This window comes from Leptosomus discolor, chromosome 5 (genome assembly GCF_034619465.1).
Source record: "Leptosomus discolor isolate bLepDis1 chromosome 5, bLepDis1.hap2, whole genome shotgun sequence".
NCBI classification, from domain to species: domain Eukaryota; kingdom Metazoa; phylum Chordata; class Aves; order Leptosomiformes; family Leptosomidae; genus Leptosomus; species Leptosomus discolor.
This window is the reverse complement of record NC_141395.1, coordinates 43,214,022-43,238,462: the sequence shown is the minus strand read 5'-3', so window position 1 is coordinate 43,238,462 and position 24,441 is coordinate 43,214,022. Positions and strand designations below refer to the sequence as shown.

The window sequence follows — 24,441 nt, the reverse complement described above, 5'->3', positions numbered from 1 at the left end:
GAGCGTTAGAAAGCACCCGACGGAGCACAGCCCCCAGGGCCGCTGCCAGCAACACCCACACCAGGCAAAGCACGTTTCTGGACAGGAGGACACAGGGGAAATTGGTGTTTAATGGACAGCAAGGACAACCTGGGCTACAAGAGATCCCCTGCCAAGGCACGTGCCCCTGAATCACTTCCTGGACCTCCACTGCCTCCTTTGCCTTTGCTCCATTCTCCACAAACTGCGTCAGCTGTTGTAGACTCAAGCCTGAAGCTGGACGCAGCACCCTCCTTAAAACACTCCAAGGAGACCCTCAAGGTGCAGCGTGATGGTGAGGTACACCCACAGATCAGGCTTTTCATCCCTAGATGCCATGAGCTTCCTCATACGGTGGCTTTCTTTGCAGCCTGAGAGGTCTTGCATGTCGACAGCCCGCCCTGGAGTCATACCAGCCCTGCCGAGCACCAGGAGCTGCAGCATGGCATCGTGGGCACAGGCATCAGGAGTAAGCAGCCCATTTGAGTGGCCTGGCACGATGCTTAAGCTTTTTGATCCCTCTTATCTTCCCCACTGCTGGAACAGGGTCACCTTCAGGACTTGGTTTGGTCTATCGTCATCCAAGCTGGGATGTGGGTGGCTGTGCGGCAGATGCTTCAAGGCACTGTCATTGTGGTCACGAACTTCCTGGTGGGACAAGTGGCAGCGATCACTTTAGCCAGCATGCTGAGCTCTGGAGGAGCCAGAGGCTGGAAACCCCTCTCAGATGGCAACACCAGTGTTTCCAGAGATCTTATCCTAGAGCTGCACGGTGGTAGCAGTTCATGTGAGCAGACAGACAGACACCAGCAGCAGAGGCACTGACCATATGCACTCCCAGCCCTCTTCCTGCAGCAGCATGACCCAGGGCAGCCCTGCTCCAGCTGGCCAGGACAACTTGCTCCTCCCTGCTGTAGCCTGATGGTCCCTGGCTAGGTCCAAGTAGAAGCTGTAGTGATGCACATCAAGCTGTAGTGATAAATCCCACTGCACAGTGCATGGGATCTTCTCACTTGAGTTTTCTCTGTTGGTTTTCTCTTGAACATAACCAAGAGGACATAGAAGAGATTATGGAGGTTTCTAGGGATCAGGAGAGATTTCAGATAAAAGCCTCCTGGTTCTATGCGAAGTGAAATGACCCAGTTACTCCGATGTACAGATAGGCAACATAAATTACGCTATCTCATGGAAAATTCTTAATTTTTTTTCTGTACATTCTTCTAGACGTCTACTTGTAGCCAAGTGGCATATCCAAATCTGCCTGCTAAGCACAGGTCTGCAGGAAAGCTGTATGATCAAAGCACAACCTCTGTAATCACAAACCTGTTTTTTCTTCTATTGCATTACAAGTCTTGGAGGGGATGAGCAAGGATTAAGACTGAAAGGTTGTAAGGACCATCTCTGTAAACTGTTAAAGTCAGGGGACTTCCCAGATTTCAGACTGCGAGAAAACTCTTTCCCATTGCTGAGCCGTACAGAGGAGCAGCACCCCTTGCTTTGGCCAGTGAGAACACCAGCCACAGAAGACTTTATAACACATCTGCAAGCATCACTTGGGGCCCATCTCTGCCGCAGTCCAGAGCATAACCTAGAGTCACTGTGTGGCTAAAACTGCACTCCTCTGGCCACACAGTGCACCCACCTGCCTGAGCATCAGTACCAGCAGTGGTGGGTAACGTGGCTTGTGGCAATTCCTCCTTAGCTGTGCTGCTGCCAAACTGAAGTTGCTTACATTTGCTTTTGCTTCACCTCCACCAAGCCTTGCTGTCCTCATCTGAAGCTCCTGCAGTGGCAAATGTGCTCCTCCCTGCCATGAAAGGGCAGTGATGCGTGGGCTGTGCAGCATGACATTGGACCATGCTGGTCTGCCTCTGGGAGGCATCAGGAGTGGAGGGTGGCACTGTCCTTTGTCTTAAGGGGTTTCATCCTGGAGCTTCTCCCATCTGAGGTGGCATGTGTGGAGGTTGGGTATGTGGCTGTGATCATACCTGGCAATAAGCCATTGCTACAGCAGCATATCTCCATGGCAGCTTCAAGCTCTAGTCATCAGTATTTCTCCCAGTAAATGGCACCCTGGACACATGCACCCTATGGGCCCTGCACTCCATCAGCCCTCCTCACTACCTTTCCTGCTGTGCCTCACTGGAGCCTGGCTTTGCACTCCAAGTCCCAGCTCCCCCAGCACAGGGGATGCACTGGCCTTCTCCTCCAAGCCATGGTCCTCATGGGGCAGTGCGAGCCCCATGCAGAGGAGGCCAGACACTTGGTGGAGTGGCTGCAGTCCCTGTCCCCTTCCCACAGCACCCTAGGTGCTGCTGGGACACCAGGCTACAGCTGTCCAGCCCACTTGGCATACTCCAGCACCCCTCTCTCCCAAAGCCACCCTATGCTACAACACAAACCATCACCTTTGGGGCACCTAACCAGGCAGGTTTCCAGTGTGGGACTCTAGAAACAAGGGACAATGGTGGGGAAAACACACTGGGTGGGTTTCAAACAGAGGTACCAGGAAATGAGAGTGGTCCAACAACGCATAGTGAAGGGTACAAGAGACACGCTCCACAGCTCCCAGAGCTGTTGTGGTGCCAGCTGGTATTTTTTCCTATGTACTTTACCCCCTTTGTTACAGACTGTACCTCCAGCATCACCACACAGATCTGTTTGACACACTGGATAATTGCGTCGGGCGTCCCTGAGATTGTCACCGCCCGCTCTGTGGAGTTGGGCAGCATGTCCCCCGCCACTTGAACCTGAGCACCTGTTGACTGGAGACAGAAAGAGAAAGGAGGAGAAATCCCACAGCTGAATGCCTTTCCTTGCAGCCAGCTCCAGCTCTGACACCACGCGCCTCCCGAGAGCTCATTGCTCTGCACAAGCTCAGATGTGGCACGCTGACTGCATCCGCAGGAGCACGCCTGCAAAGTCCCACGGGATGCTGCTCCTATGTCAGCAGGACCATCCTGGGAAGCAATGTGGTGCATTATGCAGCATAAGGATTCACCTTTCCAAGGCAGCTCCCCCTTGATCACAGATCTGCTCCGAGGAGCTGTGATTACATGTAACAATGAAATCAAGTTTGACTTACCTCCCTGATTTCCTTGATCTTGGAGCCTCCTTTGCCAATCAGTGAGCCGCACTGACTAGCCGGCACGACCAGCCTCAGCGTCACCGGAGGTTTGCTGGTGGCAGTGCTGTTGCTCATTGAGTTGGTTATGTCCTTGGGAAGGAACAGCGCAACACATCAGCCCTTGGTACCCAACAAAATGCTTGCCATCTGGGCCAGACCAAATGCCCTGGGCCAGAAGAAGAGGGGTCATGTCCCCCAGACTGTGGCTGGTCTCTCTCTGCAGCTGCATCAATGCTCATGCCTGCAGTTAATTAACTGCGAGACCTCTGGGACAGTTTACTGAAGCCCAGTTCTTGCCTAGTTAGAGATGTCTGGAAGGTTTTGTGCCGAGGCAGTGTACTGGTTAAGCAAGTCCAGCAAGGCACGCATAGGTTGGAGGTACCCAGGCCCATCTGCACTGCTGGCCCCGGCAGTGGGCATGCCGGAGGTCTGCTTGGCTGGTGGGCCACCCAAGGGTCTGGATGCAGACCCTTTTACTCTGCCCTCCTGGGGGAAAGGGTTCACATTGCTCACCTCCTCAAATTTGTAGGCAATCATGGCGAAAGCCTTGAAGATGGCATCGGTGGGGCCAGTGATGGTCACAATTCGCTCGGGGCAGTTCCCCTCAGAGATGTTGATCCTTGCTCCACTCTGGTAAGAGAAAGGCAGCCCTGGAATAGCCACAGCCAAGCAAGCCATGCAGATGTACTGGAGGCACAGCCCTTCCTCTGGGTCAGGTCCTGTCCCAGCCCGGTCCCTTGTCATCCTCTGTGCCAGCCTCTCGACATCCCATCTAACCTTAAAAACTCCCATCCCTGCCTCCCGTGGTGCTTCCAGCGCTGCCTTACCCCGACCCTCAGAAAGGATTTTCAAGCATCCACTTGCAATGCAAACCCAAGCAATCAAGGAAAGACCAGCTCGTGGTATCACTGCTTGTAAGAACAGTGTTGCTTACTGATCTGATAACTCCTTGGTAGCTGCAGGCACAAAGACCTTGGACAAACTCAAGCATCTTATGAGTGACTTAATTTCAGTGTTTCATTAAAAGCAAATTCTTGGCTCTGGAAATTTCCCATTGAATGTGATAGGAGTTTGTTTGAGTACGGAGTGAGAAAACTGGACCAAAGAGCTCGCTTGCATGTCCTGACCCTGGGAGTTACCGCACGTACTACACAGGGCCCTGTGCATCTCTGGCCGCTGTGCTGCACACTGCTGGGCAGGACAGCATGACAGCCCTTCCCACTCCTCTCCCCTCCTCCTCCAAATCCTTCTACAGAGCAGGATTGCTCACCTCCTCACGCATCTTCTTCACCGTCTCTCCTTTCTGAAATAAGAAGCAGAAACACAGGCTATTACTAAAAATTCGGTACTTCCAGCTTTAAAACAACCCTTCCAAACATGCATCTCTCTAATAGGTGGCAACTCATAGCCAGACATTTGGGCAGCTCTGTGATGCCTGGCCCTCCATCCCCACACAATGGTCAGCTGAAAAGCTGAGGGTGTAAGCCATCTTAGCCCTTCTCCCCGTGTCTGTACAACATGACAGACAAAACAGCTACTAACACACAAGTGCAGTCTCCACTTCCCTTTCTACATTTCCCATTAAGAGGAAAACCGCACGGAAAAAGCTCAGAAACTGGTATGATGCTGAGAAAAGCTAGCACTTCAGAGTGGCTTCAAAAAGCAGTTTCTGATCTAGTATCTACAGAGAGATATAAAGCAGGTATAACTGTGAATCTTTCCAGGGCTGGACAAGCTGATGGAAAAATAAGACACAAGCATATAGGGCAAAGATGCTCATGCTGCAAATCATTGCCACCATACACCTGCCTTTTAAAAACACCAAAAAAACAATCCTGTATAGCCAGGGCTTTCCAAACCACTGTGGCAAGCACCAGGGAGCAATGAAGTTTTTCTGCACAAGGTAAATGGTGCTCTGTGGCCTCAGAGGGCAGTTCTGCAGAATTTAAACAGGTTTGCATGACTTTTCTCAATCTCTCTTAATGATTCCATTTAATTGACACATCAGGGCAACAGGATCATAAATATCCATTTGTCATTGCAATGAAGCAGCTGGAAACAGCACTAGGTAAGTTTGATGGTGTTTGGGTTTTTTTTTTTAGAGGAATGATCTTTGATCCCTGTGTGGGGCTCCCATCATTTCTGTCTCACAAACCCAGCGACAAGCTCATGCACAACGAACATTTAAGGGATGTTCCAGGGAAGAGGTGACTGGGATCTTCCACACCACAGGCAGCAAATCGTGCAGGCAATAGCATTAAACACACGTTTAAAAGACATCCTTACCTTTCCAATGATGCTTCCAACTTCCTACAAAAAAAAAAAAAAAAAAAAAAAAGCACCAAACACAGAGGAATTGCTGTTACAAAACATGAAGACAATCCAGCCCAATCCCATTGAAGAAGCAAAGACCTGGTGCAATCTGTCCCCAGCAGAAGGACAGGTGGGGGTCAGACATGACAGGGGCCAGGAGCATCAAGCCACCCTCCCCTTCAGCAGGAGGACACCTGCTCTCAGCAGCCCGAGGCTGGGGAGGTGGCGTGTGGGGCTGGCCAGACCTGGGCAAAGCCAGAGTGGAGGTAGGAGAGGGAGCTGTGAGAAAACCCCCTCACAGAGAGCCCCTTACCTTGCCATGCATCAGCAGCCGGATGGTGAGGGTGACGTTCAGGCCACCTTCAGAGACCTTGGACTCCATTTCCTACCAGGGGACGGGAGACGTGTGTTAGCTGGGAGGGCAGCCCTGGTGCAGAAGGAGACAGCACCACGGCCGTATCACCTGGGGACAGAGAGGGGAAAGGTTTTCTCTCAAAACAGGCAGGTTCCTCAATGTGGGATGGACCTTGTAGAGCAGCAGGGCATGGGAAAGCCACAACTGGAGGAGCTGTGGGCAGATGTCAAGGGCTGAGCACCTTCATGGGTGCAGATCGGGCTGGCTGCTCACCACAGGGACTGAGCTGGGTGTGAGCCTGGGAACAGCCTGTAGCTCTGCCGTGGCTTTGCCACCAGCTTTATGCAAAAGCCATTGCGGGAGCCAAGACTCAAATGGCTGAGGTAGCCCAGCCAGTCGGCTAGCCCACACCTGCGTGAGATGAAAAGCAGCATGGATACAGGAGCAGTGAGTAGGCAGAGCAATCTGGCCAAAGACTGATGGTTGAATCGAGACTTTAAAGACCCAGGGCACCTACCTAGCAAACCAAAATTCACCATTTCAAGTGTGAATGGGCACTCAGAAACACAAAAGCCAATTTTTCAGTAACCAGGAAATATCTATCTGACCCCAGAAGCACAGAGTGGGAAGGATGGAGCTGGTGTCCTGATTGCTACACATCTGCATCTTCATCCCGACCTGTGAGTGCCCTAGTTGGGCACTGAATCTCAGGATTACGCCATTTCCAGCTGTTCACGCTTTGCATGTATCTAACGAAACCTCTGTGAGTTTTCCTGGTGCTGTCACATTCCTTTCCCTTCCCATTCTCTCTCTTTCCTCCTCTGCCCTCTAGAGGGAAAAACGCCACTGATGTTTTGAAGACAGGGGGAAAAAAATCACAAAACAGCAACAAATCATTTTTCTTTCTTGACGTCTCCTTAGTTGCACCTCTGTGTGAGGACCCAGCATACAAAATGTCTCTGCAGCCTGCTGCATGGGGAGACCGGTCCTATCTCAGAGGGAGGTGCCAGCATCCTTCTATGTGCAATACCAAGAGATTTGTAGCAATTCTCCCCCATGTTATTTAATCCCTCAGTATGTATCAGATGGAGATTTTTCATCCTGGTCACGAGCATCTGGCATTTTTCTTTGCTCAGGCGGGGACTTATGTGACCAAAAAATGGGAAGTAAACCAGTTCTTAAGTATTACTTTAATGCAAAGAGGCAGTTGGGATGAATAAATATGCAGCAATGCACAAATCATGTCTGGGAGATGGGTTTGATGTAAAACCTCTTCCAAGAGGTTATTATGAAACCCAAAATGGATAAAACCTGTATGATTATCAGGGAGATGGTGTTCCCACCAAGCTAACAGGAGACCAGCTTACTGGGAATGAGGTTGCTCATAATTTACCTGCAAATGCTGGTCTTGAGGCCACTGGATGTTACAAATGGAAAAAAGTAAAATCCTTACAAGGATAAGAAAGTGAATACGTTGAATTTAATTAAATGTCAAGCCAAAAGGCACTGTTAAAGGTAGGGAGGAGGAGAATATTTCCAAGGAAGAAGGTGACAACATTGGGGACCAGGGTAATGGGAACGGGCTGAGACATGATAGCACAATGTGCGAGATCAGGAACTTTCTCTTTCAAGACTGAGCCCATTGCAGGTGAACGACAAAGGCAAATGAATAACTGGTTGTGTCGGTTAACCACAGGCTGACTTCTGTGCATGGGAGGCAAAGCTGAAAAAGTTGAACAGGCTGCTTGGTGGAGGTCAGCATTGCTAGTGCTCTTCATATGTCAGGAGACAAAGCGCCTGCACTGAAGAGGTGCCCTCGTCACACAGGGGGACAGCCATCATCTGCAATGTCCTGCCCCAGGAGCAAACTAGCCTTGCCACAGGGAAAGAAACAAAGCCACAACACCACTGCAGCCACCCACAAGGCTGGTGCACATCAACAGAGAGGTGCAGCTCCCCTTCCCGGATGATGAGAGTTCTCTGACAGCACCAGCTAGAGGAAGGCAGAGGCTGTTCACAGATGATAGTCAAGGCGTATCCACAGGCAGTGACTTTCATGACTTGCAGAGGCAGTATTTACAAAGCCATTCTGCCCTGCACATCACCCCAAGGGCTTTCTTTTGCAAGCTGTCCAACCGCGGTTGCCTGGGCAGCTGCAGCCCTGGGTGCCAGCCCTGTGGCTGCAAGCTGGCAGGGGAGGTGGGACCCTGGAGCAGTCTGGGCTTTGCCATCGGGGTGATGTACCCCAAAGCCCAGCTGGGTGGATGAGGTGCTCTAAGCCCAGGCACATCCTTGTGGTAGTGGGGAAGCTGGTGGTCCCAATGAGGTGGGTCATGACTTGCCCGCTAAGGACTGGCCAAATTCACCATTTTGCTTTCACCAATTGCCCTACAGTGGCTGCACTTATTGCAGGGGTGTCTGTCATCCCCTGCTCCACATCCCTCACAAGAGGAATCCTGCATCAGGCCGTTATGTAAATGTTTCCAATTGATTGAAAAAGTGGGTCATGTGTTAGCCAAATGCTCCTGGCTTTAAGATTTATCAGCATTATTAAATTAAACACGCTTCATGCTCCAGTGAGCGGGAAAGCTACATTGGCCTTTTCTTAATCATACTAGTGAAAGGTAAGTCTTTTATATGGGGGTTCATAAACTGAATGGAAATGATGGGAACAATAGAACCAAGGCATTTAACCTGGGCATGTGCCTCCTCCCACAGCCTTCATTCTTCACAGACAAAGGGCTAGGAAAAATTATCCACCAAACGCCATTTTGAGCATTTCAGAGCATTCCCTGCCTGGAGAAAGACCCATCTTGAACCCTTCCTCTTCACCATTGTATGCTGCCTAGTTCACAGCAGCTTTGTAATGGCTTCTTTGCCCATCTACTTGAAAGCCCTGAGGACACCATTACATCCAGTCCCATGGACAGAGTAGATCCAGAGCCCAACTCCAATTAGTGCAAAGCAGGTGCAGACCCGCAAAGATCAAAGATGCAGCATTAGGAGACAAAAGTCTCAAATTTGGCCCCAAAATGGAAGCTGCACAGTGAGCCAAGCAAGGCTCTGCTGAGCATCATGCCTGGACAACTGCAGCTGGAGGACCGGAGCAGCATCCTCCCATGCATGGCCATGGCGGGGAGCAGCCAGATGTCTTTGCACTGTAGCAAGTGGAGTTCTGCAGGGTGGGGAAAATGGTGCCTGGCACTGATTTGCCCCAAACTGGATAACATATTTTCAAAGGATAATCCCATTGCAGAATAAATAGGCCTTTTAAATGCAGTTGCCTTTGGGAAGAGTGCTTGGAGGAGGCATCATCAGTACTCAAAGCAATCCAGTTCTTCCTTTTCCCTTGATTTTGAGATCAAATATATTAAATTCTGGGAAAGTTCCTTAATCTATCAGGAATTTCTTATGTCTGAAAAAGCAGCTCAGGTACCAGTGACCAAGGAGAAGCAGGAAAAGAGGAAATCCAGAACAGGAGAAAGACATCTCTTCCCCACGTGCAAACACACACACTCTGATTTTTCTCCTTTCCAGTTTTTTAGAGATTGCTGTGATTGCCTAAGCTCTTGCGTTTATGCTTGCTGATACCTCACAAATACTAACACTCCTAAAATTTGAGCAAAACCTTCCAATTAGGGGAAATCTGAACACCATGTATTAAATGAACTTAATACCATGATCATCTCCCAGACAGGAGACAGCACATGAAGCAGAATAGGGGGAGAAACACTGAGCTCTGAGCTAGACTTTCTTCCCCAGCCTGCTTTCCAAATGTGAGCCAGAAAAGCAGATGCTGGGATCCCCACAGCCCCCTCCAGACGGGCGATAGCAGGAGACTCAGCTGAGCTCAGGCAGAGCCAGTATCCCTGCAGGGGCTAGGAGACATCTCTGGCTCTGCTGCCTGTGCCAGGCCTCCTCCTCCTCCTCTTCCTCCTCCCATGCATCCACTGGGGCTCCCCAGGCACGTCAGCCACGTGTGAGCAAGTCCTGCGGCACAGCTCCAGCAAACGCTGTCTACGCCTCCTCTGCTAATGCCCATTGAAGAGCCAAGGCATTTGCCGCCAGTACTGGGGGGCAGCTCCCCTGAGACAGTCCCCACCACCTTGGGACACAGCAGTAGCAGCCTGCATTTTGGAGAAGGTGGTTGAGGCTCTTATAAATGAGCTCCATCACAAAATTGTTCCTCTTGCTTTGGCACTAGCATTGCTACTGCCTGCAGACCTCAACTCCAGAGGGAGCGTCTCTCTTATCTGAACTAAAGTCACCCTGGTGCCTCTGGGACAGACGGTCCTGCCAGAAGACAGACACACAAAGTAGAGTTTATTTGGTAGATCTTGTCATGGAATATTCTCATCAGCGTTATAGAGAACAAATTTCATTGCTTCATCTAGGTATTTGTTTTGCTTGACAGCAATGTTTTGTTCAAGCTGTCCAAAAAACAAACAAAGAGGACAACTTGCTGCAAAAATACCCCACAGGCATAACCCACTCCCTGCCTGAAAGATCTGGATGGAAAGTTCATAGGCACTGCCAAGCAAACTCAAAGAAGAAAGTCTCTGTCACCCCTCTCACCCATCACACAGCCTGCAGAAAATCATACATTCTTGATAGGTTTGGTCAGTGCAGGCTGATAAACTCAAACACCTTGGAGCCCTGTTGACCTAGAACCCTTGCCAACCTGTGCAGGTAAAGAGCAGGGTGGCTGGGGCACCAGTCTGTATGGGGATGCTGTGCCACCTGCCCAGAGGTCCCCAAGACCCTGCCCTGGAGCACCTTGGTGGTTGCTCCATGGCAATGCCACCCTGAAAAACATCAACATACTTCCCAGGCTCTTTGGTGTTTCAGGAGCCCCATGAGCAGAAAGCCAGGTGTTAGAGACAACCACAAAGCTTCAGTGTCCTTCAGCGCACCCCAATACACTACAGCACAGCTCAGATTTCTAATGTGGTTGGCAGACTCATGTTGGGGATTAACAACTTGGCTAGAAAGTCCATCACTCAAGACAACATTTTACACTGCTAGGGAAGAAATGCTTAAACACCTCTGACCTCTCAATACCTCCTTCACAAAAGCATACCTTCAGACCAGCATTTTCAGACCCTTGAAAAATGAAAGATGTGCTAAATGTAGAGAAAAGCAGGGGAAGCTACGAAAGAAGCTGCTTTTCTGACATTTTACGCTTTCTAGCTTGCTTTCCTGAGGAGCACTGCCTGTCCACCTGCATAAGCAGGAGCTTTCTCCCCACTCATCTCCCAGTGGCTTGATCCTGCCATTAAGACCTAATCCGGTGATTTTCAGTCGTGTTTTAGTGGCTGGGAAGCACTGTGATGCAGCCAGCTCAGGATTATGATGCAACACAGTCTGGCCAGGTCAGGATGGGGGTGGAAGGAAAAAAAACCGCTACGGCAGAAAACCAAAACCAAGCATTCCTTAAACCCAGGCTCCAAATGGAAACACATCAGCCACTAGCAGGCTTTGGCTGTCAGAAGATGAAGATGTGAAAGGACAGTAGCACCATCTACACAAATGGCACCAAATGCCATTTTTCAATTAACTTGCATTTCCAGCTGCTGCCATTTTCCACAGATTGTGGTCACTTTGGTTGACCTTTCCTCTGCTTACTCTCCAGCTTCAGAGAAGTACTTTAGATATCTCTAACCAAAAAAGAAAAAAAAAGATGCTCCATGCTACCCTGGTACATCAGCCAGCAGTATATTTCTGCTTCTCACCTGCCCTTGATCTTTCAAGCATCGGGAGACAAATGTCCCTGCTCTTTCCCTCACCACAGGCACCTCTGGAGGCTTCATTCTCAGTCACCTGCTCCCATTTCCCTGCTGTCCTCTGGGTAAGATGGCTTCTCTCAAGGACTAGGATGTCATTCATTGGCTTCTGACAAGCAATTATAACCTGCCTTCCCGTTCTTGATTGTGTACAACACGGGGCTCTTCCGGTCTCACTCACCTCTATGCCAATTAGCCTAGGGAGGGATGTCCAGTGAGAACCCCAGCTCATCCTCTGAGCACTGTGTGGTTCATCACAGCCTACTGCACCTCAACAGTTAATCTAAGACCAGCAGCAGCCACCTACAGAAGTGCAACCTTGGCACGGCTGGTGCAGGGATGTGCGATCATGCGTGAAATCAGAATTGGGCCCCACATGTCAGATGGTGTTAGTCTCCACCATCTCTAAGACAAGTTCAGTGTGAGGAGAACGACTGGTTTTGTCGCAGTGGCTTCGCCATTATCACAATCTTTTGTGTGAAGGTTAGCAAGCAAGGCTGCAGCTTTTCCCTACCAGTCTTCCCAGGATGAAGGTCTTGAACACCCTATGCAACAGGACAACAGGGTGGTAGCACCTCCCTCTTGTCCTGATACATCTGCAGGAGACTAAACTTGGAGGCTTATGTTAATTACCAGGTATAGAGGAAATTTAGGTAACCGTGCCTGAGATATGTATCTGCAGAGATCTATAGGATCCAGAATTTCCATTCATTCACATGAGCTGCTGCTGTGTTGCAATCAGAGGTTGTACACACAACACTGACTAGTAGGAGCAGGCTATCAGATGCCCTCATGCAAGCCAGAAAACCCTATCTCGGCTGGTTTCAGGGCTCTTTGATTGTGGGACCCAGAGCAAAATTAGTGACTTGAACCTGTTAAACCACCATCTCAACAAACTGAGATAACCCTGCTTGGAATAATAATGGGTCTTCATTGAATTTGTTTCATTTTGTAGTGAACTAAAACTGCTTTTGGAAGCCTTGGGTGAGCGGGTGGGTGGGAACAGTGCACTTTAATTCAGCCACTTCCAATTCACCCTGTTAGTTACTTTTGGAACAATTTGCCAATAAAAATAGCATTTTCAGTGAATGTCAAACTGCTTAAGTACATCAGAAATTTCATCCCATGACATGACGAAAGCCAATGCTCTTTGCATGACTTGGTTGGGTCCATTACAACTCAGTGACAAAGAGCACCCTCAGATGTCTGTGAGCCTTTAGTAATTGCTGGATGGACTCAAGACCCTGTGTGCAGAGAAAATAACATTTCCTGGGATAAGGAAGGTCACTGTCTCCTTTGGTCTGCCAGCAGATTAAAGAACAGATAAAAATGATCCATTAGTTTTTTTTCTGAAATACTGGCTTTTCCTCCATGCCCAAGCCAATGTTTTGAAGAGGCTGGGAGTGAGGGCCCCAGAGGAGCTGCTGATGGATCAGTGAGGACCATGTAGGTGCCCTGGTCATCTCAGGAAGGCAGAGCCAGCAGCACTACATTACACCCGCAGCCTGGACCCTGCCGCAGGGCTCAGCACTGCAGAGTGGGGTGGATTCTGCTGCAGCATCCAAGTGACAGGAAAAAAATCCCAAAGCTTTTATGAATTAGCTGAAATGGCACCACCTTGCACTGCAGAGACCAGGAAGATGACTACTTCAGTGTCACAGGACATGGGAAACACCACTAGTAGTGCTGCAGAGGGTGACTGGACCGAGCCGCTGGAGAATGGAGAAATTCGTGTGACGTGAAGGGAGCCAGGGCAGTCCATCCAGCATTTCTGCAAGCACTGGTAATAAACATGCCCTGGGATGAGGCTTCACAGAGTGGGGAAAAGCCCTGACTAGTAGTACAGGCATGGCAGTGACAAGGCTGTTAACACTGTCCTACATGGCATTGTCTTGAAAAAGCCAGGAAAGCCTGGGGTAGATGAAACCATTTGAAAATGGCTGGCAAATGCCCTAAACACCCCCAGAACTTTTATCAATGGCACTACTGTTAAACCACCAGGTGACAACCTGGGTGGGGGAAGCTCTTGGAGAAAAGAGTAAGAAGCCAAAGCGAGCTTGGCAAAGGGGACAAAATAAGATGCAGTTCAGAAAGGCAAAGTACCAAGCTTGGCTGTGTGCAAATAAGTGCACAGAAAAAGAGCTCCCCAACCACACAAAAATGGCTGGGAGCGACAACTCAACTTGCAGGATCTGCAGAAGGAAACCAAGAATGACAAGGTGGGTCTTCACAGGAGATCCAGCCAGCAGAGAACAACCCCAGCTCCCTGGAGACAGAAAACATGGCCCATGGGGAAGGGCTGGAGGAACCAAGGCTCTGCAGGACAAGGGGGTGGCAGAAGACAGGGCCTGAAGGTGTTGAGTGAGCGGCCTGAACTGCAGTGAAGGTCAGGCACTGGAAAAGAGCTTCCCTACAGCCATGTGCTGTTGGTGACAAAATCTTACAAACATTTGCATATTTGCAAAGAAAGCTCATCTCTGTTGGACAACTGCACTTATAACCTTGACACTGAGGTATGCCCAAGGTTGGTCATGCTTCAGGGATGCACCCAATTTAGCCTTGTTTTCCCCCCAGCCAAAGGCTAAGGAATGGGAGCAAGAAGATGCCACCTTGCACTAGGAGATGCTTCAACAGATGGCCCAGGGATGCTCTGCTGGGGCCATGCATCAGCTCTGAAGGACCTGTGTCTTGCCCAAAGGATGCCAGCGCAGCCAGCATTGGCAACTCGCCCCTCTGCAGATTGAGAGGTGAGACAATCAGATAGCAGTCCCCTATGTACCAGTTTTTACATGCCATTTTTCAGCGGAAGGTGAAAGGACACACAAAAAATAGATGCTCATGGCCATAGGTCCATGCTGGCTGCTCATAAAGGAGGAGGGACCCCAGGGAGCTGTATGGACCTCGGAGGACAAGCGGCTTGTCCTCTAGCAGCCTGGAAACAAAAGGCCACAGATCTGCAAAGAGCTCCAGGCACACTCCTGGCATCCTTTTAACTTGGGGGTCAGCTGAGAGGAGAGCATCTCCAGTGCGTCAGGAAAGGAAAAAGCAACGGGCACATTTATCCCGCTGCTGTGCCAGAGACAGCACAGCCTTAACCATAACCTCAACGGGGTCACCTAAAAGAGCTGAATGGACTTAACCAGCACAAGACTTTTGCCCGTGTTGTTTCTACATCACTGCTGTACCGAGGCAACAACTTCAGAGCAGGTACCACCACCCCCACACCGCTATTTTTCTTGATCCAGCCACCAGGGACATGGCGTCCTGTCCCCTCATCCCTCTCTCCACCTTGGCTCATCAAGCTGCACACCCTTTCAGGCATCCTGGAGAGCTGGGGCCAGGGGGGCATCTGCTTCCAGTGCATCCTCTGAAACAGATGAGGATGCAACCAGGAGCATCTCCCCGCAGCCCAGAGCAGCAGGCATCCAGCAGGCCCCCCCCCCTTCACGACTCCCCTCATTCTCCTCCTCCAGAGCCTGCTGACTGCCCTGGTTTAATCCTGAAGGCAGCATCATCCCAATAATTTCCCTCCATTTTCAATCTACTGATCTGGGGGCAGTCCACAAATCCCTTCATCCCAAGAGCAAAGCAATCTACTGCCTCATCCCATCTTCATTTCTCTCTCTCTAATCCCTGGAAACAGGGACAAGGCTTGCAGCACATAGTCTGCCCTGGAGAGGTCTGTCCAGGCACCAGCGGACAGACAGACAGACTGACCCAGAGCACACAGGGGCAAACAGCAGGTGCCAGGTCAAGACAGGCAAGGAGCCTGTTATTTTGACCATGCTCAGTATGTACAAAGCCAAATGGATTTAGCAGATTTTTTTTTTTTTTTAAAGTAGATGGCAGCCCAATGCCATGCTGTACAGGATGAAAGGTGGAGAGTTGGGGCTGCTCTAGTGAATGCCACTGAACTTCTCAAAGCACCTGGGACAGGTCCTAGCCCCTCCTGATCCAGGGACGGGGAACAGGCAGGTCTTCCCATTCGCTCCTGCCACCATGTTTGGGACATAAGGGACAGACTGGGTACATCATCATTCTGCTGGTCCCCTCCACGCAAAATACATGGGGACCAAGCGAGGCTGACGGGGAAGCCACAACCAGCCTGGCCCCATAAATCCCAGCTCCTTCAGTTTCAGGGTTGTATCCAGTGCTCTGCCTATGCCCTTTCTCCACAGGCCTAAACCCCTGAATTTTACCCTGGCCATAGAGGCTATTTGGGAATGGGAGACATGGGAAGGGAGACCCTTGGGGTCTCTCCCTGCCCTGGAAGAGCATCACTCAGGACCGAGCGGATCGGTCAGGATGCAGCACTAACCCCATCCTTCCTTTTTCAAGGATCCATTTTCACAGGGCTGGAGAAGGCGGGGGGGTGAGTCCACGTTCAGCGGCCACCGCAAGGCCATGTCCTGCCTGATGCTGCCCTCAGCCGAAAGCAGCCGCGAGGAAGGAGGATGCAGGGGCGGTGTGTGACAAAGCTGTCCGGCAGCCATGCCAGCAGTGGGGCCAGGCTGCATGGTCCCCATTCCACGCTTGGCGGTGGCGGCTCTCCCCGGGTACGGTCAGCGAGGAGGGGGAGGATGGGGACCCTCAGAGGCTGGGGGTGGATCGCCGCCGCGCTGCACTCAGACCCTGACAGCAGGCTCCAAAACTGTCACTCCAGATCTGTTTTCACTTCAGCTAAACCTCAACCCCGATTAAAATCAAGGAAAGCCTCCTTCTCCTCTCTCCTTCTCTCCATGGTAGGTCCTCTGTAACCTCAGGTCTAAACACTGAGCAAAATGCACTGGCAAGGGAATTGGTCAGTTTGCTCGGCTGGGAAGCAGGTCTGCTGGGAAAGGGACATGACCACTCTTGTCCCCAGACCTGGCCCTGGCTGCAAGAACATCACTGCTGCAGTGTTCCCATCCCCACAGGGCTGTGGGTCTCTGCTGAAATCCAGGGTGGGATGCGCCACCAGCACCCCAACCTGCCTCTGCCATGGATGGTACCCCAGCAGCTCCAGCAGATGGTGCATCCATGCAGTAGAGCAGGTCTGGTGTCAGCGGGGTGCCCTGTGCTCATCCCTACCAGCTCCCAAAATAAAATAAAGAAATTAAACCAGATATGTGTGTGTGCGCAATTGCAGCGCCAGTATGGCTGCACTCAGTGAGAAGCTGAAAAAAGCTCACTACAGGGATGGGGACAGCTCTTACCCATTGGGGAAGCATTTAAATTCACTTTCCATTTCAGCTGGCCAAAAAGCAGCTGCAGAGGCCTGGCAAACTCAAGCCATACAGGCTGCCACCCACCCTCACACTGCAGAAGCAGGGGCTTGATGCCAGAGATGTCACCTTATGCAGCATGTCCCGGGGCCAGGAAAGCATCCTCTGCTTCACCAAAAGCAGACATGTTGCTTTGCTACAGATAGAGGCCAGGGCTGCAAGCGCTCTGCTGCTGGTGGGATTGAGCTCGTCGCCGTGTGCCAAGCATAAGCCCCTCTGCTGCAGGGAGCCACACTGGCCAGCAGTGTGCTGCCAGCAAGGTGCCCCCTCTGCTTGGTGCACAGCAAATGCCCATTTCCCAAGTGTGTGTCCAACTTGGAGGAAAAAACATTCATCATCTGAGAAAAGTGGTCCTGGGACCACCAAACCAGGGAGGGAAAAAGCATTGTTGCTAGGTACCCAGAAGAGCATCCTGCAAGGTGGTGAGCACCTCCCCGTGTAGGTACCTAGGTCTCCTTTGCTTCCACCTCAAACGGGTGCTGGCCACTGCAGAGGTGGTTTGCTCAGTCCACTCTGCACGACCCACGGCACCCATTCTGACAGCATTTGTATTTTCTGATCTCATGCACTAAAATCCCACAGCTTCTCTAATGCATTCTGAAGGCAGAAATTGCACCTATTGCAATATGAACATTAAAATCACATTGAAACCAATTAGAGAGGTTTTTTTTCTCTTGGTCTTGATCAGTAGCCTTTTTTTCCCCAACCCAAAATAACCGGTTTTCTTCAGAAAGAAATGTCGTCTTAATTCAGCAATATTAAAAGAACATTTTCTATGGTTATTTCTCAGGAAGAAAGAATTTCAAAATTGCTTTTGTATCTGAGAACACTAAAAATGTTTATATAAATTAATCCATAAACGAGGAGGAAAGTCTGAGATTAAGAGCTTCAGAAATATTACTGAATTATTTTGGAATTCTGTATTAAAAGCAAAACCTCAGACATTAGGAAAAACTGCCATTTTTCAGTGTTTGGTTTCTGTATCAAAATGCAGGCTAGCATCTGTCTTTGCATCTGTCAAAATAAAGGTCAATCATTTTATGGAAACTTAAACACAATGCCCTTGATCCACTGTTTCTGGTTTATTTTTAAGATGGATGTGACTTCCAACTAATAAAATAAGATTTTCTAATAAGGTTAATATTAAAATGACATTATCCCAGAAAACTCAGATTACAAAAAAAATATGTCTGAGAACATTTTCCCATTCTAATAAGGAGATGATATTTTGGGATTGATTTCGACGGCATTGAAGACCTCTATAACCTTTGCAACTAATATTTCACTTTTCTACTTATAAAGTAATGGTGTAACCAAAGAATATGCAACAGAAACCTGACAGTATCAGAAAGACTTTAGCCACCCTGAGTAAAATGGATATCTAAAGGCAAACTGAAAAGAAAACAAAGCGAGCCTCATAAAAGTTATTCCTCTCGCCAAATCAAATTTCCCTGGCACAAGGGAAATAAATTAATGGAGATAGAACCAAAAGGTGAAAATTAAATCAAACAGGGTTGGGGATTTTATTTTGTTGCCAGACTAAGACATGATTAACATCTATCTTATTTTAGTGTCAATTTGTTTAAGGCAATTTGCTTTGTGCTATTCCCACCCAGGCGCATACGTAAATGACACTGTCCAAAGCCTGCACTGTAAATCACGCAAATTAGGAACTGCTGAATATTCTGGTTAATGCAGAGATGGATGCTTCCCTACACAGGGATACAATCTTTGGCTTTAGCCGCGAGACACAGGTAAACCTGAATTTTATCAAAATGAAAAATACTCTATAACAGAGAATGACAATTTTGCAAAACAAATCTGCAAAAATATTTTGCAAAGCAATTTTGCAAAAATATTTTGCAAATATCTTATAGGAGAGACTTGAGGAGCAGCTGTTAACTTAAGCTAGCCCCCTTGCTCGCGCACTTATTTCTCCCATAATCCCACCTACCTCCAACACAGACTTAAAACTCCTCTATAAGAGATTCACTTAAAACTGCTCTTAAGCATTCAAAGCTCTTCTAACACATACTGGAGCCCCAGACCTGACTCATTTAATGATTCTTCCTTGATTTTCATCAGTAGGAAAAGTTGCACATGGCAGGTGCTCTTCCACCAACACAATCTTTTAAATCTTCTTACCTTCCCCAAAGAGCCGCTTTAGTGCCGATTTGGCGTGAGGGGTGTCCAGACAGATGGCCAGTCTTTTCACGTTTGGAAAGGATGAAAAATGCTATGGGGGAAAAAAATCCCAGTGATTTTTTTCGCTGTACGGCGCAGAGGGCTCTGAACCTCATTGGCCCTGGGAGGTCCACCACGTGGCATGGGATGAAGAGCACGTGACCTATTTTCTCCCAAATCCCTTGGTTTGCTGGAAAGGGGGATGCACCCAATGCTGATGTTCTTGTCATTTCAGTGGGCTTTGATTTTTTTTTTTTTTAAAGGCCACTGAGCAAATTGGGTTGCCTTGAGGCAATGAGAGCGAACCAGCCACTGCTTTCAACATGGAGGAGAAAGGAGTTCGGGTACGAGACAAGCACCGGGATGATTCCTGTGTGCAGGGGGAAATTTGGAGATGCTTTACCAGGGTACTGGCAGAGCAGTGCCTGCCCACCCACTCTGGGGACAGAGCCTCCGGGAGGGAGAGGAGGGCATACAGCAGTGCACATTGGGCTGCTGGCAATGGGCTGTGCTAAACACTCCATCTCAGCAGCAGCAGCAGCAGCAGAGGGAAGGACCAGGCTGAAGCCCTGACTGCAGACCCCAGAGCTCAGCTGGCTCCCTGAGCCTTGGAGGAAAGGAATGTGTTACCACTGCTCCATCACCAAAAAAAAGACCATCCTGTGCCCCCACATTGCTCCTGAACCTCTCCCAGTCTGATCCTCTGCTGCCCTCCTGGCTAATGCATGGTGGTTGCAGATGACAAGTTTCCTGCTTTGGAGGTAGAGGGTCTGCTGAAACAGCTTTTTTGGAAGAAGGACCAAGCGCAGTGGAGGGAGTGTGGCACACTCTGGGTGGGCATCGCCTGCCCCCTGCCCCCACCACATGGCCATGCCAGGCTCAAAGGGCATTGCAAAGTGTCTCCCCACAGACACTCACCCCACTAAAACTCAGCACAATTCTGGGGATATTCCGCCCCAGAAGGGTCCCCGAGGTCCCGTGGAACAAGGCAAGACAAGCCACAGCTCCCAGCATCTGACTTTGACTGGCACTGGGGGTTCTTCCTTGCCCCAGCTCTGCATTTCCCAGGGGACAGCAGCTCTGAGCCACCACATCCCAGCCAGTCATGGTCCACAGGCCAAGCAGCTACTGGCTTTCCCTCAGTAACGGCAGGTACCAGCCCACTCAGTCTGGGGAAGGGAAAAGGAATTTTTGTAGCCCAAGACACCCTCTTACTTCTCCTGTCAAAACTCAAGCCCATGGGTTGCGCCAATCAGAAGATGCATTTTCTGACAACCTGAGTCTCCACTGGCAAATCCCTCAGCTATGCCATCTTGTCATGCCAGCGATATGTCTGTTCATCATCCCTGCCAATGGAAAGCCCCAAGTGAATCTACCACTGGCATCTGCCCTTGAATTTCAGTGGCATTTCTTCTGCAGGGCAGCTGTCCCCAGCCATCCGATCATCCAAGGGCTTGAGCCCTTCTTATCTAAGGGTAACACCTAATGCTCCTTGAAGAACCAGCTGAGCTTGGGCTTTGGTGAAAAACCACACCTCTGGCCACCTCCATGCCTTCTTGGCATCACCGCCACAGCCCAGCCCGGCACTCAGCCCGGTTGCTGGTTCTTCCTTGCAGCTATTCCTCCGCACACAGCTCTGCACGGGGATGGGAGGCATCAGGAGCACAGCCCCTATTTCCAAGTCCTTCTTGAGGCTGGACTGTCTCAAGATGCTGTTATCAAAGACAGAAGTACAGCCCCAAAATGCCTCAAATGGTGTAGAGAAGTTCAGGGTTTCATGTGAAATCCTCTCTGGTTTGTGAGGGGGTCACACTTCACCAGACAATCCATTTTAGTCCAACAAATGCAAGCCAAGGGAGAAACTTGCCATACTCAAATGCAAACTACAGACACAGCCAAAAGGGCTCAGCTCACTGTTTTCCCCTCCTGTGTTTTGTGATAGCCAGTGTGCAAAGGGAGAAAAGAATCCCACATACACCTTCCAGCCCTGCAGATCCCCCCGTTCGCAACCCCCTCATCCTTCCCCAGAAATGCCCAGCTAAATCTGGCTCCCGAGTAATCTTCTGAATAATTATATAATAGAGAGGCAGGCAGAGAAATAATTTTAGGCTGCTCTGTCAATAGAAAGCAAGCTGGATTAAAAGATCAGAACAAGCAATACTTAGATTAAAATGGTTTGTTATTTTCAGCTGCGGAAATTCTGTGGCTAAAGCTTGGAAGATGCTGAGGGAAGGGGCATCATCTTTCTTTCCTTCCCCCAAAACAAGCTTTCTATATATTAGTCAAGGCATGTTCTAGGTTTCCAACCTATGCTCAGGTTCTGTTTCCCAATGGGTCAAAGAAATACAATTTGCCAGTTTGTGTGGCATTTTATCTAAAGACAAGAGCAGCATGGAGATGCTTCAAGTTACATTTTGCCCCGCAAGGCAAGTCCGAATCAAACACCATCAATGCATCACTGCTTGTTAAGACATTAGACCCCTTGAGTCAGGAGAATAAGCGTGCGGCTCAGCAGACAAGTACCTATGAGAAACGTGCCTTCTGGCACACAGCACGGGCTTTATTGGTACCAACGCCTTTGCCTTCAGCATGTGCCTCCTCGCACCCCCAAGGTGATGGCAGGCAGACGCCAGGCTTAGCGGTGGCGGAGAGGCGGCTGCAGCTGGGAGAAGCCCATCAGACAGCAGGGCAGCTCTCTGCAGGCGCCTATATGGCATCCCCCTGTCCCCCAGCAAGGTCGGAGACATGGGGTGCCATGCTCTGACTGATCACTTTGGAAAGGCGTGAAGTGGAGGCAGGAAAAAAATTGTGACAAAGGGACCTGACACTGGGGGCCGAGCTCTCCGCAGGGCACAGAGCTCATCAGCCACATCCCGGATCGATGCCGTTAGCTTTGCTCATTCACCTTCAAGTTCAGATTAAGCCGAAGGTCAAACTGGGAAATCGTTTGCAACTGGCTGGCATGTTTCCACCACCACCCCGCAGCCTTGTGTCGCAGCCTTTTCTCCTTGACAGCATGGACACTTCCCACCCGAGCACCTTGCTAACCCTACAGCATCTCCGGCCCCCAGCACCAGCAGTGACCACTCGTCACATTGCCTGGATGTGACATGGAGCACCAGCAGTTTCCCAGTGCCAAGTCGTCTCCAAAAACTCTTCCAGATGTCCCTCATGCCTGTAGTTTTTCTGTAAAATAGTCATGGTACTACACGCACAGGATCAGCTCTGAGTTCAAAGGGTGAAATCCCATAGGGCAAGAGGTCCAAGACACAGACTTGAAGAGGGCTTAGCATTTAAAATGAAAACCAAACCTTGCTTTGCATTTTGAGCCAGATGCTGCAGGCTTGCACAAAGCCAGGCACCAGGCTCCTCTCCTGCCTGCGGATGTGGGAGAGGGGCTGGGGCACAGGCCTGGGAGAAGGGATGTGTTGTTGGACAGGGAGCATGGGAAGGCAGAGAAATGAGACTGAAGACCTTCATGGAGGAAGGTGGGAGCTGTGGGATGTTATGATGTTCATCCAACATCAAATGCTGATTTAATTGCAGGAAAGTGTCTTCACTAAAGCCAGAGAATAAAACACATTGGCTGGACAGATTGGGGTTATGAACACTTGTGGAAGGACAGTCTGGGGACTTGGTCCCAGGCTGGACACTTGGCTTGCTCAGCAAGGGCATGTCCCAGTTTTCCTGGAGCTGGCGATGGGGATCCCTTCCCCAAGACCTGCCACGCTCAGGGAGATGCCAGCAAGCAGGGAAGAGGCAGGACCCTCCAGGGAAACACTCCCAAGTGCATCCTTCCTTCAGCTCGTGGCCTCCAGGCTACCAGCAGGAAAGACAAAGTAGCCCTCCACCCCTGCAAAAACCCCTCTGCATATGGATGCGTTTGTCACAGGCTGCCCATAGCACACAGGAGCTGCAGATGGTGGCAGCAGAGACCTCAGACGATGCATGCTCAAGACCAGGCATAACCAGTACCCACCACATCACCAGTGACCATGGACAAGCCTCCTCGTAGGTTTTTGGTCAAGTTTTACCCTTGTTGCACCTTAATGGGTCACCTGCAGCTCCTCTGAGAAACCTTCATCGCGTTATCCAAAACACAACATCTTGTTGCAAGTATAGGGTGTTGCTCCAGCCAGTCTCTCCCAGGGTTTTATGTGCAGAAAACAGGGATAGCGACACTTTTAAAAGGAAAGAGAGAGAATAGAGGTGGATTTGTCTGTCACTACAACATTTTTGCTTTATGGAGCTGTCTTCTCACTCAGAGGCATGTGTCCTCCTCTTCACTAATGGAAAATGTTGCCCCGCCATTCATTTACAACAGTCAATGCCTGGGACAACACGATGGCCCCAGGCCAAAGCAGATCTATTTTAGTAACAGAAGCAGAGTGGCTGATGAAAATGACCCCATCTATGCACTTCCAAGCTTAGCTCTTTAGCTGGTTTTAATGGACCCCTGTGACCAATGTGGTGGAAAGCAGGCGGCCAAGTGCAACAAGGACAGAGGCAGCAGGACAGGAGACCCCCCTGGATGCATGACCACACCAGCCCCTTTGCAGAGAGAGGTGCTAGCAGCAAAACACACCTCTCATAGAAGCCCTGTTAGCAGGATTGCACCATTCAGGGCACAAAAACCCCTTTTCCTTTTTTGCCCACACTGCAGCATTGCTCCTCATGTGGAGCCAGGTCCCTGCGGTGCATCAGTACCTCTCTCTGCAGAGTCCAACCACATCCTCCCTGCAGGCATTTTATAGCCTAAGTAAGACTGTGGTGCCACTGCAAAGGCTCCCCAGTATTTGGAAAGGGACTGAGCTCACCTTACCTTACCCAGCAGGCTGGTCTCGAGCTCCAGAGCGACTCCTCAGAGGGTCCAGTTCCACCAGAAAAGGGCATGCTGAGCATGGGGCGGAAACTGTCAGTCTGCAGCACAAGTCTGCAGACCAGGACACAGCACAGTTTAGGCACAGTGCAGAGGAAGGACACATAATGGCTGCTTACCATCCAGGAAAAATGAATTTCAGAGAGAAATAAAACATGATTTGGGTTGGGGGGGGACACAAAATGATTGGAAGCATCACCTCCAGGTTGTTTATGGCATTGGCAGCTAAGCCCTGCCTATATTTTTCTCTACTTTCAAAGCAGGTTTGGGCAGGTCCTGCCCCAGCACCCATCAACTAAGGGAAGTCATCCAAAGAGCTGGGCTGTGGAGTGGGATGCCCAGGACATGACCGCAGTGAGACCCCCAGGTGACCACAGCCCAGTGGTCTGGCTGCAGGAACTGCCCCCATGGGGAAAGCACGAGCCAGGAGTCTGCTTCATACAGAAATCAAACTGCAACGGAAATAATCCAGCACGTTTCACTGACATGGGTGCTGGGTTATTTTTATTGCTTTATTT

At 50.0% G+C, this 24,441-nt stretch overlaps 1 protein-coding gene across 10 annotated transcripts in view; it reads right to left on the bottom strand.

Moving 5' to 3' along the window:
• PCBP3 (poly(rC) binding protein 3) overlaps positions 1–23,937 on the bottom strand; it is a 48,398-nt gene extending 24,461 nt beyond the window's left edge. For 8 of the 10 annotated variants that reach the window (XM_086466264.1, XM_086466265.1, XM_086466266.1 and 5 more), the window contains exons 1-6: positions 5,772–5,840; positions 5,432–5,455; positions 4,416–4,448; positions 3,659–3,775; positions 3,104–3,235; positions 2,655–2,783 (exon numbers count right to left, since the gene is read on the bottom strand). In XM_086466264.1, the coding sequence (XP_086322390.1) occupies positions 2,655–2,783; positions 3,104–3,235; positions 3,659–3,775; positions 4,416–4,448; positions 5,432–5,455; positions 5,772–5,840 (504 nt within the window). Of the gene's footprint in view, positions 1–2,654; positions 2,784–3,103; positions 3,236–3,658; positions 3,776–4,415; positions 4,449–5,431; positions 5,456–5,771; positions 5,844–23,871 lie in introns of those variants that run through there. The other 2 variants (XM_086466262.1, XM_086466263.1) reach the window with 1 other exon arrangement.
• Positions 23,938–24,441: the final 504 nt, after the last annotated feature.